The following is a 15,107-nucleotide window of genomic DNA, read 5'->3' on the forward strand; positions in this document are numbered from 1 at the left end:
AGAACTGTGTCTCCGTGCTGTTGACTCACTGGTGGTTTTGCGGTATATGTGTTTTTTTGCTTGTGGTAAGACAGATCACAGGTGCTGCTGACCGCAAATATGCAGTTCTCACAACAGCTACAAAGGAGAGAGAGAGAGAGATAAACAGAAGAAAAAAATAATAATAATAAAAGATGAGTGGAGGAGGATTGATAAGTTGTTTCAGCCTGTGCCGGGGTTGAGCTGTGCTGCTCAAACATTCCTGGCCTTCTCTGGTACTGAGGCCGGGGATGAGAGAATAGAAGTGGAGGAGGGGAGTTTTCTGTCTCACTGCCATACTTGGAAGACGAGCCTCCTGGTGCAAGTCGCTCTGTAAACAGTCATGACTGCATGTATGTGTGAGGCTGAGCTGCACGTGCACAAACTGGAACTGACGTGATGATGATGTGAACCAGCGTTTATAACGACTTGGATGTGAAGTCAAGCCAAATTGCTTTTCATGTGTTTATATGCGCTTGATTCTCTGAAAAGACATTCTCACGTTTTCACTGCTTAAAACGTTTGAAAGCAATTTAATAGAGAAATTTTAAATCAAAAATGTATCAGACCAATATAGTCAATAGGCTTTTTGTTGTATCAGTTACAACAAAACGGCTATTTAAAAAAATAATTACAAAAATAACAATATCTAAGGCTGTGTACTATGTGTTGCACTGATAATAGTATTAAAATGTAGATGAAACATAGATTTACTTGAAAATCTCAAGGTAATAGTTTGAAATATAGGCCAGATTAACCTAATTTTGATGACAAGACTTGTATTAATCTCAAATCTGTGTGCTAAATATGAGTCCTACAGCATTAGCATTAGCTAGTTTAGCAAGCTGCAACAGTTACATTGGCTTTATCCACAGAAAGTTCTATTTAGAAGTAACTCTAAAGCTCACTAACATTGTCATGTATCCTATTTGTTTAATTATCACAGAAACTAAAGCAAAAAAAAATAAAAAGTGGGAGTTGAACAGGGGGTTATAGGCAACAGAGTCAGTCTAGTGTTTCCAGTCTTTGTGCTAAGCTACGCTACCAGCTCCTGGTGGGCCTCATACTTACCATAACTGATTTAGCGTTACAAATGGCAGACACACACAGAAGTTACACATCATGTTCTCCAGAGGAACACATGGCCAACTTGAGGGTCATATGCCTAGAGACATATTATGTGTTCGTTCTGCAATAAAACAAAGCTATGTTTTCTATTTCCTATATTTAAGGAGCCCTGTGATGATTATTCTCTGAGTCCGGTTTGATGTAAAACATGTCCTGTTTTGGCTGCAGGCAGCAGGTATTCATCTGCACCACAGAAATAATTCAAGGCTTCTGTAACCAAAAGCAGATGCATCTGCCGGGAGCTTTTCTCACACACACATGGGTTCGACTCATGGCTACACTAAAAACTCACATGTGCAATGGATGTAAACAGAATGAACACCAGACATTGTGAAAGACGACTTGGCAAGCCTCATGATGTCATGTCTTTACGCGACCCTGGGAAAATCCAAAATTTCGAGTAAATACGAGAAATGACTGAGCACAAGTCTCTGCTTAAAGACACACGGGAACGTACACAAACGCGAGTTAATGAACAAAGTTAACAAACACATCAGTCAGTCGCCAGCTCATGCATGACCAAGCGTGACCAGGTTAAATGCTGCCTGTCATCAAATTTGGGGCCAAGAGACGCAAACAGCCATAAGTGGTGGGGTCTTAAAGCTAAGAATACTACGTCTCTGTATTATAAAGAATCAAACGGCAGACTTGTGCCTGTGTGGGCACAAGTCTACAATAATTCAGCGAAGGTAAACATGTCCAGCTGCAAACACAACTCAACCCTGGGACTGCAGAAATTATTGAACATGTCAGTGAATATGTGATGTGAAGTAACAACACTGTACAGACCTCTTCAGCAGGAGCACCAGCCATGTGAACAATCCACTTAGGGTTTCTTTCATGCCAAAATCCCTCCTAAAATTGGAAAATTGACCACTAGAAACACAAATTTTCACGCGTTGCTGGTTGGCACAGTGTTGTGTGTGTGTGTCACTGTGTGTTTGTGCTTTATGTGTGTGTTGGGTGATTACAAAACTAGAACCCAAGAGATGCTGGATTTTTGGGGTCAATTTTAGAGAACAAGAAAAGAGGGGGTCATTGTTTATTAACTTTTAATTATTGTATTTCACAAATTAATTAGCAACTAACAGTAAAGACAAAGCTTGACTCCGCACAAGCTTAGCTCTGGTGCGTACTCTGCTACATGTACTGCAATGCTAAGAGCGTTGTAAATGATAGAGTTGGAGATGCTCTGCCAGACAAACTATGTGATCACACTGCTTCTAAATTACCCCAAGCATCTTTTTCTGTATTATGTTCTTTGTCTACAAAGATTTTATATCGCCCATACCAATTTATCGGTGAAAGGTCAATATTGGTCAACTGATAATGTTAGCTCTCTGTCGGCCACTCGTAAAAACTCTGGAATAGTAGGACGGTTCTAGGTGCAGAAATCAGGTCACAGTCATGCCAAGAAATCAGGAGCTTAATTGTGAGACTGTTTTGTTGATAAGACGAAAGCCAAAGGGCCAAAAAGGTTTACAATGAAACAAAGTTGTTGTAATTTCTTGTGTCTGGTGCCAAGTCTTGACCGTCCATCACTCAGTTGCATTTTCAAATTCTTCAACACTTCAGTGACTCTAACAGATCCTATACACGATTTCTGCCATAGATTGCAAAGGTCGCGGACCTCTCTTAATCAGCTGGTCGATCGGCACCCCATCTTGACCAGTCACATGACCCTCACAGGATCATCCTGTTGACCTGTAACCTCTGTTCAGGCCATTAGCGGGGATTTAGATGCTCAAACAGAGCTTTCAATATAAAGGTCATCTTGATAACTCAGCTCTTCCTCAGTCTTCAAGTGTTTGTGAATGCGGGTAAGGATGTGCATGCACATGAAATGTTACCTTGTTAACTAATTACGCCCAGCTTGCGCTAAGCTTCTGGTCTCAGAGGGGACTTTCCAGCTCTAACCACTGCAAAAACACACAGTCTCAAACATTTGACCCTCAAGCCGGCTCTTTGTTGAGGAAAGAAGACACGTTTTAGTACTCGAATGCAGAAGATTTTGTGGCACTCTCATAAAAAGATGAAGTCTGAGAAATCTGAATTCTGGCAAGCGAACTGTGAGGATCTTGTTACAGTTTTGTTGTCTCTGCCTGTGGGAGAGATTGGCTTTTTGGTTTCTACACAGAGCTCTGTCCACGTGCCCACACATCGCTGCTCTGGGCAGTTATTGTTCCACACAAGTAAAAAAACATTCCTCCGAAATCCCACAGGAACAGAACTGGACAAACACACACAAACATCAAATTGAAAGCTCTCTACTTTTGCAATTTATCTTCTTGTTTGCAACTAAATTAGTTTGAAATGTGTGTCTTCTAGTAATAAAATTTGACCATAATGTAGAACAGAGTTTGCACGTTTCCTCTGCCAACAAATCTGCTTTTCAGGCAATCAGAGGAAGAAAATGGTCACGGGTTGGTGATGGAAATGGGGACAACAATGACTTTGTTAGGATGTTTGTTTTCTTTGAGAAAGGGCCAGTTCAGTCCATGTGCACTTCAACTCTGCCTGTGGCTCCTCTGTGAATGTGCAGCAGTGTGCCACAGGATATGGGATTTCGGAAGCCATTCTTTTTCTGAGGAGGAAGGCCTCTTCCTTGCCTTTTATGCTCACAAAGACAAGAAGGGGCTGGGTCAGTCTTGCGTCTCTCTCAAGAGTGCTCTGGTATCTGGGAATAATGTCAGCACGTGAGGACAAGGAATGACCTCTGTGACTTAAGTACTGACTAAATACTTTCAGCCTGGAATATTCCCACACAAACTAACCTATATAATCAGCAGTGAAAGAAGCAATTTCACCCCATTAGCTTTAAAGTTTAACGAGACTAAGAGTCTGCAGCCATGCTGGCAGCTCTGTGAAGCTCTACTCTACAGCAGTTCTTCAAGCTAAAGGCGAACATCAGCTGATATGCTGACATTTGCCTGGTGGAGTATTAAACACGTTTGCCATTTTAGGTTAGCATGTGAGCATTCTGAAATGTCCAAAAAGTATACCTGAGGTTGATGGAGAAGTAATTAGTTTTGCAGGTATATGGTAATATTACAAAGCAACGGGCAAAGTGAGACCCCGGCTGATGAGCGTCAGGGTGAACTGAATGTCTGGACAAAATTTTGTGCCAATCCATGAAGGAGATGTTAAGCTATAACGGGAAGTGGAAACTTCCTGAAAAGTGAGTACATAACCAAAGCCAAGTGAATATATCTCCTGGGGAACAAGAAAATCTGTACATGGTTTGAGGGCAATCCATCCAGTAGGTGTTGAGTTAGTTCATGTTTCTGGACCAACTTACTGATTGAGAAGTTATTAGCACACATCATTTCCATACATATGAGCCAGTACGGGCTTCCGCCACCTTCTAGTGCACATAATCATCTAAGCATATAGAATTTCCAGTGGAGACGTTACATGCACTGGTCAAAATAGAGCTTCACAACCCAAACCGGGATCCTTTTCTAAACCTGACAAACTAGTTTTAGTGTCTAAGCTTAACCAAAAACAAGTAAAAAATAGAAAGCGAAAGTCAAACTGATGGGGTAAAATAATACTATATGGTTCAAAATGGGACTGGAATTCAGGTCTTCTTGGTGAGTCCGGTGACTTACACCTTCTCCATCCAAATGCAAACTTTTGTTTCTCTTTGTAACTGCTGAATTGTAACTCCACTTTTATTAAATGGGTTCATCATGGCCTTCTGAGCCTACAGGAAGGTGAAGTAGGTCCCTACCTGTCCATATATGGGAATGCTGTGCTGATAGTGCCTATTGAATGGTATGATAACATCCAAATTGGGTGCACTGACTGACCAACATTAGGGCTGAACAATATGGGAACAAAATCATGTTGCAATTGAGATATATTTGGATTGTGATATGAGGAACAACTTCAGCAGGAATGATAATTTTTCCATTTCTCTTCCCCTGAAACACTCTGTACCAAACCAAAAAGTGTTCTTTTCAGCTCCTGCGACTTGGATATTGTACTTTTGATTACTCTTTCAGCTCTGCCCGATATCGTCACTAACCTGAAAGAAACCTCAAGTTTAAACAAAATACCGAATCTCTCTTTTTCCCCAAAAATCCCACACACATTTTACATGGAAGCATCTGGCCTGTGAGTTAGTAATTTATACAAAGAAACGCTGCTATTACTGCGACACAATGCCCATCAGGGAGTATGCATGTACAGGAAGTGTGTGTGTGTGCATGTAAGCTCTATTTCACATACTTTTAGCAAAGACTTTTCCATTAGTGCACGCCTCACATATGTCAGCATTGTTGTTCTCAAAGAGGAAATTACCTCCTTGTAAAAATATCATCATCCTCAGCAACACAACGGGTTTTATACGATACACAAGTGAGGCAGTACAACATGAATAAGTGTGAGGATGAGGAAATTCCAAGGACAAGAGAAGGAAGGCTTTGGTCCTTGCACTTCATAAAATAGCTGCAACAAACTAATGAATAATTAGGCCTTTAGTGCCATTATCATGCCATACACTTCAGTTGATAGGATCTAATAGACAGAGCTGCTCTCTATTGTTCTACTGTTTCCATACCAGCCCTTATCTCCTACATCGCCGTTACGTCAATGCTGTTCCAACATATGGACAGACTCTAACTTACAGATTTCACCGCCCTGAGGCCTTAGAGATGCCGAACCCCGGCGTCAGATCTGGACTCGTATCAGTTAAAAATGTCTTAATCTACCCCCAGACTCAGCTATGCATTAAAAGATTACCATATCTCTCTTCTCCTGATGTGAACCACGTCATGTGACCGGCTGGGCTTCCTACTTAAAAGTTATCTGATTGCAGCTTTTTCTGGAATAGTTGAGGAGAATAACAGCTACGAAAATGAGCAATTCCCGTTGTCCGGTAAGTTGACAGAGTGCAACCACCAGCAGCAACATAAAAGGGCAACATGGGAGGAGATGAATAAAGCATCTGTTCTTCCAGGAAAGAGGTTCAAGGCTCTAGGTATGGATACACGAGAACTCTCAGGTCCTCTGCATTTGACTCACGATCTGCTATTTCTATCAATCCTCCTCTGTAGTCTGTACCTTTAGTACCATAACAGTCCACTTCTACCATGTCTGGTGTAAGTACAGAGAAACTCTTGCTCAGTTTGGACGAGGAGGTCTTGCAGGGAGAGGTTAAGCGCTGACATTTATAAAAACAGAATGCACATCACTGCCAGACGTCACTGTTTTGTTCAAACTGACAGATTTAAGAAAAAGCTCAGACATGTTGAAAAGCTTCACATAAAGTATACGCCACATTCTGGCAAGATCATTAATCACTTTGCTTATAATGAGGCAAATATGAAGCATGTGGATCTCGTCTGTACTGTCATCTTGGGTAGTCTGCCATCACTACGCCCATCAGTTGCCCCACGCTCACAACAGGCCTCTGCTGAAGATCATATTAAAGCTTCAGTACAATTAGAATTTTCTTTACCAAAAACTATGCCTATGCAAAACATTCCCTAATTTAGGAGATATCTGGACAAAAATCAAGTAAACAAGCCACACAGTGAGTCTGTGGGAGGCGCTTCAGTCAAGTTTTTAGTTGACAACACAGAACTCTGATTATAATCACAAGTCATGTAATTGCTAAAGTTCTACTTGCCTGATACACCAGTAAGGGTAACCTGAAGTGTATTTTCTGACACTTACCACATTTACAGCTTAGGTGATTATGAACTGAACTCTACATGCAGCCAAAATGCAATGCAAAATATTAAGGGCACGTTTCAGTCAATACTCAAAGAGCATTGAGATCGGATATCTATCGCTTAATAGCACAACAAAAAGAAGTTAGCAATCAGCTGTGAAATTGCCTTTTTGTCTTGAACAAAGGAACTCATGTATGTGTAGAAGATAATGTGAGGAATTGGAATATGTTCAAAGTGTGACTGGAAAGAAAATAAAACCATAGTTCAGTGGTTGATTAAAGACACCAATTTGTCACTGACAATGTAATCTTCAAAAGAAACTGTTGAGTTAAAATGAATTGCGCTGAAATATTTGAGTAGATAGAAAGCTGGATTGCCGAAAACAGCAAAGGAAATCGTAAAATAGAGCAATCACGAAAGACAATGTGATAAAGAGGAAGTTGAAATAATTTTTAAAAAGCAATTAAACTTGAACTGTACAGTTTTCACAGATGGACATAACTTAGCTGCTTGCTTATAAATAAAACAGAACTCTTCGATCATGGTTGTAGTTGAACATGTTGCAAAGAAAAAGTTTTTGAGTCTGAAAAACGTAAACTGTAACAGGCCAGATTGTAAAAGGATTCACCTGCTTTCTGGGCCCACTGACGTTCCAGCACAAGAACATATTTAGTGAGAAGTCCTAAATACATGTGTCTCCGGAGAGGGAACGTGTTGAATGTCAGGGAGGAAGTGACCTCCCTCTGCTCCATGAACCTGGCCAGCTGTGTCACGTCTCAGCCCATTTCTCTGAAATGTCTGGATACTGCTGGAATGTTTTTTCTCTGTCACTTACAGTATTTCTTTGATTGAACTCCTCAGATGACGGCAGACTGGGTCAAAGTGAAAACTTCCACAGATTCCGTTCAAAGGCCTCAAGTGTGATGAATGTGAGAGGAAATCCTGATAACTTTGTAACTCCTTGTAATGTTTAGCCGAAACTGAAGACTTTAACGCTCTACACGGTAAATAATGTTAACAACAACTGGGCCTTCAAAACCAAATGCTTTGTCTTATTTCCTCAACAGTTGAAGAGGAAAGGGTTTGATTTTATGAATTTAAGACCAAGTGTGACTAACATAACTAAATGTGTTTAACCATAACCTTATCAGTTTATCCAGCAACCAAGAACACCTTGACAACAATGCAGTAACTTTTGCCAAACCACAACCGCCCCGACTGATGAACGCTCAGTTCCACAAGTAGTATAAAGGATAAAGTATTCATTTAAGCCAGTCTGATTTGAGCTTGATTTGATTTAAACCATTTCCTTTCAGAAAGTGCAGTCTTGTCTTGTGCATTAAGATAAAATAAAAATAGAACATGTAATGCTCAAAGGTTTTATTCTTTTGCATTTGAGGAAAGTTCAAATCACATCAGCAGCAACATGTGTTTTTATATTAGAGAACATAAAGGGTGCTGAAATGTGTGTTGTGATTGTTGCCATGGGGATGTGGCATCTCTATACATCTTTACACACACACAAACACACACACCATCAGTGTTCTGTGTCGTATGATGTGGGAGAAAAAGAGGGCTTCTGATTAAAATGCTTAAGAAGATTTCCAGTAGTCTGTCACTGTAAAATTTCCAGGTAAAGCAAGCAGACAGTATATACTTCTGCAGGGTTACACTGGGTCAGAACAATCATGATTCAAGTTCAAACTCTGGCATCTGTGTCTCTGATGTTGACTGTGCTGCTTTTAACTTGTAATGCCAAACCCCATTTGACACAACATCAGCAGTTTTCTTGCATCCAGGACCCTTTGGTACACATTATGATCCCTCTCTTACCATATTTTATGTTTCTCTCTAATATCCTGCCTAAGAAACAAAAACTAAGTGTGGCTACTACTCCAGTCTATATGATACCATGTTAATTCAGCAGACTCTGCCCCAAGGCAACAATAAGATGCAGTACGTCAGATAAAACAGACTAAATGAAAGCCAAGCATTGTACATGCAAACCCACACTGAGGCATCATCTAATCTGGTGACGTCATACTTGAGACTGAAATATCTTCCGTGGAATGTCGTAAAATTTTATACAAATATCCCCGGTGTCATCTTCTTGACACCTTGATTTTTACCAGCCGCAACAACAAAGCTCGTATTGTTTTCACATTGTGAGTCGGCCTTTGTGTGTGTGTGTGTTTGTGTGTGTCCTCATGAAAAATATGTGGTCTGAAGAGATCTAGCGTTGTAGCAACCACCACAAGCGAGCAGGTGTTTATGTACTTATCAGCCACAGCATTAAAACCACCTGCCTCAGGTCCCCCATGTGCCACAAACACATCTCTGAAACTTCAGGACATGGACATGGGGCTTCTAGAGGGCTCCTATGGGGTCTGGCAAAGGGACATTTAGAAGTGGAGCCTCTCTGGATCAAGCTTTTTTTTTTCCCCAGCATGTCCTACAGATACTTGACCAAAGTTTGGAGACAGGGTCAATGCCTTGGGTCCATTGTTATGTTCCTTGAGATGTTCTTGAGCAATAATGGCAGTGTGGCCGTTGGCAACTGCGAGTACTGTTGCCATGGTGTACTTGGGTTGGAACAATCCAACATGTGCCAAAGTAACATTCATATGAATGGCAACATCCAAACTGTAACAAGATGATCAATGTGATACACGTCACCTGTCTGTGGTGTTAATGTTGTGGCTAATCAGTGTATATCTGGCTGTTTGTGTCTATGTGGACGACTTCGTCAAGACAATAGTGTCACAACTGTACAAGGTACAGTCATGGAACTTTATGGGTGTGTACTTGAGATCAAAGTGAAGGTTTAATTAAAAGATTAGTGCAATCAGAGCCATGAGTATGAACGTCAGCCTGCCAGCGTTGTGGATAGTGTAACCCCATCACAAAATGGTCTCAAGCTAACTAACAGTAGGTCAACATTTTCATTAGGTTAACATGTCCTCATCTGTTCCACTGACTGCGAAACAGTTACTGCACAGACACTCTTTTACAGTAAGTGAAAACCAAATCAGGTCACATCAGAACAATGATTCTTTTCTTCTACGATGGAATGGAAATGTCAGATCTAACCGTATGACACAGCTGAGCTCCCAGACAGTTTACAGCACAAACATACTTGAGATCCTGCCCATCTTTGAAAAAGGTAAGCATACGGGACCATATTGGGTTTAATAGCCCATCACCAACAAACTAATGTTAGTATCACACTTAACGCCTTCCCTATAAAACACCAGTATGCAGAAAATGCAAACCCTTTCTTTCTTTAGACTGTGTTATCCAGTAATTTTGTAGATTATATCTATGAAGTCATACACATCCAAGTTGCACTTTTCTGGAGAGGTACCACAATCATAGCGTGACTGCAGACCTAATTATTGTCTATGCTGCCTGGACAGTTATAATAAAGTATTCAAGCGCTTGCATTTTACAGAAACCTGGCCTGAACACTGCCCTTTAGTCTTGCATCTGTCCTTTGTATCTACAGCAAGACAGAAGCTTTCCTGTCTAAAAAGTGACAAAAAGAACAGCTGAGGGAGGAGACAGCCAAAACATCTTAAGACTGACACAAAAAACAGAAACCCGTAAATCTAATGATACCATCATCACTGTCTTACACTTTATCTGTTGGACAAGTGGCAGCAGAGGGGGGGAGTTCAGGTCAATGACTAGAAAGTGAAGCTAAAAGATTTGCTACGGAGTATCATCTCTGGCTCCGACACACATTCTTCCATTTCTGGGGCTCATAACCTCGTCACCTCCTCCTCCGCCTCCATCACTCTCCACTTCCCACCTCCCTGTCAGGCGGACATATCCATTACACCATTCGCCTCCAAACCACAAATGACATTTATGACTCACCGATTTCACACGTAAAATGGCTAAATTACACTTTCACAATAGCAATGCACCTCTGGGAAGCAAAACCAATCTCAAGGATGACATACAAGTTGATCTTGAGGTAGCTAAAGTGCGGAAAACATTGGCATGGGACAAAAGAGGTGCTTTGCGTGCTAAAAGTAACCTGCAGCTGTAACAAATCTGAATGAAATGCCTCCTCGATGATACTTGGACCACGTGGAATTGAAAAGGGCTTTACCATGCTTAGCCAACTTATTTAATCCCCTCCTCACTTGGCACAGACATGGAACACACACAGAGAAACACAAGCAGAAAAAATGGGGCATACCTGCCACACTTCTTGAGTAACAAGGTCAGGGCAGAATTACCGGCCTTACCCAGACACGCCTGTCAAAATAAGGGGACACAAACGCGATCACAGCTCTTCCAATGTAGGCATTTTTACAGGGTGTAAGGACAGGGGTCAGGCAGGTTGCATCTTCCCAGGGTGCATCGCTTGGTTGGTGGTCAGTCGCAGTGACAGAGTCAGCTGCTGCCTCTGTGGGGGGCGTTGGGTCTACAGGATAAGACCTAGACAAAACTACAAGCAGCCTTGTCGGCACTTTGGGCAGCAGCACCGACGGATCAAGTCCTCATCGTGACTCTCCGCTTTCGACAGACAAAACATCTCTTAGGCTGCACGAGGATTAGCAGCTCTTAGCGTTGCTTCCTCCATTCACTTTGGAGCTGAGCTGATCCTCGTTGGGAATCACCCTGCTGTCCTGGAACGTCACAACCACACCGGCAGCAGAAACCAGGCAGCACAGAGGAGCTCGTCTTTCCCACCAGCTACTTGCCTTTTTTCCCCAATCCCTCCATCTACCATCCCACACACAAACCCACTCCAGGAATCAGCTAATCTGCCCCTCTTTCCCTTCCTCATAATGCCCCTTTAGGAATTACTGATGACTCATTCTGGCCAGATTAAATGACCGCCAAGGGAGAGACACTCTATTCTGTTGGTATTAAATAAACAGCTGAGAAATTCACTCAGACTCACATGACGCAGGGGGGAAAAAATGGGAACAAAGGTCTAAATAGAGCTAAATATTAGCTCTTTGCTTCATCTTTACGGGCAAGAGGGAAAGGCCAAAGCGATCTTAAATCTTGTCTTTTAATTACAGCTTGCTAAAGTCAGCCTGACCTGCTCTAGGTCAGGGTTATCCCATTAGCGAGTGCTTGGATGCATTTGTAGTTGACCATGAATTGTTTACACTCTGTGTTCTAAGTTTAGTCAGGAGTTCTTACTGATTGTGAACAAGCCTAAACATGGGGCTCCAATTCTCCATCAATGTCGCATCTCTGTGTACGTGCAGACAAAGAAGCGATAAACACTCTGAATCCCCTTGTGCACATCAGCCAAGTCACTGATTTAAGCTGATTTATTTCACCTGAATTAAATTTTTGCAAGAGCGTTAATTTAAGAATTTGCTTGTGACCTCATTTAAATCTATATTATCTGCCTCATTGTCCTGAACAACAGATGAGGTAAGCCCCTTTGTGTTCACCATTCAGCTTTGGACGGATGAAAAGCCCTGAAAGGATCACAAACTTCCTGTTGTGGACCTCCTATGGGCGGATGATGGGAAAAATCCCAACAATAAATGCGGAATGTTGAATTACTCCAGTTTCATTGGTGTCATCTGACCAGTGACAAGATGTTCAGCCAGATATACACCTCCTCAGCCATCCTCTCCTCTGTCCAGATGTTCTGTCTCATGTTTGTGTTTCTAAATCCAAGCTTGCAGTGGATAAAAGCTGCCTCTGCTGCTTTGCTTAATTTGATATGTTGGCTCTCAACATCATAAACTTTTATCCTACGCAGCTCCCTGAACCAAAGCTCAATCTGAACAAAGGATTGAAGTTTACAATGAATAATAAACTGAATTATGATTGTGTTGTGATCTGGGAAAATGAATATAAAAGCCACTTTGCTTAGTTTTCTGCCTGGGTAATGGACAAATGTATGAAACTCAGGGTCGGCTTTACTGAACTGACAAAGTAAAGCTTAAAAACAAGTTAGTCAAGACTTTTTCTGACACATTTGAACATGTGGGTGCCATGTATTTCATTATATGGCATTTGTGACATGTATCCTGAATCGCTTCTATGACACTGAATCCTCATCGTCAGCTCACAGCTACAGTCCATCACAGTTGAAAAATGTACCCGGATGATAGCATGATAAAGCCAGACTCCCTTGAGAGGTGGTAATTTGCTCTGACACATCACACATTGCTCCATTGTGCAGCGTAACAGCCCGTTCCTCCTCGTTTTTACACTTGATAAAGTCCACCAGAGCTTCCTCACACTCATTTATATTTCTACACCCATTCTTAAAACTAATGCACCAGGCTTTCGGAGGAAGACGACTTTTTTTTTTATTGGGTCTCAACATATGTGAGCGTACAACGAAGAAATTCTCAATGAAGACTTAAAGCACAAGCGAGATCTTCTCCTTCACTGTCAATAAACACATTGATTGGTGACCTCAGTTTGAATTCCTACTACCAATGCCTTCTTATTGGTATGTACCACTAAGTCAGGCTGTGAAGCTCCAATTTGTCAAACAGCTGTTAAAAGTTCCTTATTAAATTTGTGACTTGGACTTTCTTTGCTTTCCTTTCTCAATACAAACAGCCTGCAATAAAATCTGAATAAGAAACACCCACCATTGTGAGTAGGGATCAGTCAATCAGTTTTTATGTGTCCCCAGTGGAGTAATTGGTCATGCAACAGTGAGATGCAAACATTTAGCACATAAATGCACTTGTTCATTGTGGAAAACTGGGATTAGAGCCAATACCCATAAAATACTATTTCTCTGTCAATGTCAGCTTAGTTGCCAATGTGTTTTTAAAAGGTTGTGCTTTGTTAACATTTATTTCGTCGTGTTGGTTGTTAGCGATAATAAAATTATTGAAATGACTTCCACCGAGACCAAACTTGGTAAAAAGACATGACTGGTATGGGACTGGGACTCATATTTTAAGTTCATGAATCAGTCTGTGCATCCCTGTTTGTGAATGGCAAACTGACAAATTAAGTTTACCAGTAATACAGAACGCAATTTTATTGAGACTCCTAGCACAAAAATGTCTGACTTTCATTCACACAGATAAATTAGGATCTAAAAGTGTAGCTTAGTTACGCTTCAATTAAAGGTATAGGTGGAGAATTTAAAAAGGTGTTTATGGAAAAATCTACTTGAATTTAGAAGTATTTTTTACATCAGCTGAGAGCACAGTTACAGACTTTAGTTACAGTCATGACATCTAGCAGCTCTTCCTGATGATTTATGGCTCACACATAATTCTTTGTAACGTGCAACTTTGCATCATGGATTCCAGAGTCACTAACAGAAACACAGGCTGACAGAGACAGTCTATATTTTCTCTGGTTGTCTTGTACTGTGGAACTGGGCCATAAGAGCATTAAACTGTATCTTTATTGGATTATCTGAACATACCAGTGATTAACTGCATGCATATCTCTGTTCCCTATTACCTCCTCATACCTTTTTCTCCAGCAGCCACACATACACACACACACACACACACACACACACACACACACACACACACACACACTTCAGCTACTGTAGGCACATGTGCCCCACCCTCTCCCTCCTCCTCCCTCTCTCTGCTCCCCTCCAGCAGAAGTGGAGGAGGCTGCACTGGGACAAGACCCAACTCAAAGTTTTCAGAGCTGCTCGATCTAAAAGTGTGACATTACAGATAAAATCCCAGAACACTCAAAAATTACAAATATCTGGCAAAAAGAAAGTGCAACTCGGCGACGGTATAACTAATATTTGTTTTACACTCATAATAAATAGAACACATCCAATATATGGCAGAGTTAGCTGCGTAAAGACGCATGACTTTATACACATGAAAAAGTCTAATCCTCAGTTAAAAGTTGTTCATAATCAAATAAAATGTGCAAAGTATAGCTGTAAAATCAACCAAAAAGTGCTGGAGAGTCTTGATTCACGTACCTCAGCTTCTGTCAGGTCTATAGTTGAGTAGAGAGCCGCCAGCAGCAGCAACAGTGTGCCGGACTGTAGCAGCATCGCGGCGGTGCGCGCTGGAACCTGCGTGCTGTGCAGAGTGTCCAGAAAACAGCCACCTGTCGAGTTTCTGCTCCTCTTTCCTTCAGGTAATTTGAAGTTTTATCGGCAGAGCACGGGCAGCACGTTTGGCTGCATCTTTGTCCGAGACGATGTGAGGTTGTGTCCAATGCAACTTGGTCTTGTTGCTGCTGCACCACACCCCCCTCCCAAAAAACGACCACCCTCGCCCATGCAAACGGGCTCAACCTTGCTTTTTACAAACACTTTGACTTTTCTCGGTAAGGAGA

At 41.5% G+C, this 15,107-nt stretch overlaps 2 protein-coding genes across 2 annotated transcripts in view; one reads left to right on the forward strand and one right to left on the reverse strand.

Annotated features, from left to right (window-relative positions):
* col4a1 (collagen, type IV, alpha 1) overlaps positions 1 to 14,956 on the reverse strand; it is a 48,583-nt gene extending 33,627 nt beyond the window's left edge. The window contains exon 1 of the mRNA XM_008275532.1: positions 14,746 to 14,956. Coding sequence (XP_008273754.1) covers positions 14,746 to 14,820 — 75 coding nt within the window. The 5' untranslated portion in view covers positions 14,821 to 14,956. The remainder of the gene's footprint in view (positions 1 to 14,745) is intronic.
* A 123-nt stretch (positions 14,957 to 15,079) lies between these two features.
* col4a2 (collagen, type IV, alpha 2) overlaps positions 15,080 to 15,107 on the forward strand; it is a 69,192-nt gene continuing 69,164 nt past the window's right edge. The window contains exon 1 of the mRNA XM_008275528.1: positions 15,080 to 15,098. The gene's annotated coding sequence lies outside the window, so the exon portion shown is untranslated. The remainder of the gene's footprint in view (positions 15,099 to 15,107) is intronic.

Source organism: Stegastes partitus, unplaced genomic scaffold (genome assembly GCF_000690725.1).
Source record: "Stegastes partitus isolate 25-593 unplaced genomic scaffold, Stegastes_partitus-1.0.2 Scaffold55, whole genome shotgun sequence".
In the NCBI taxonomy this organism is placed as follows: domain Eukaryota; kingdom Metazoa; phylum Chordata; class Actinopteri; family Pomacentridae; genus Stegastes; species Stegastes partitus.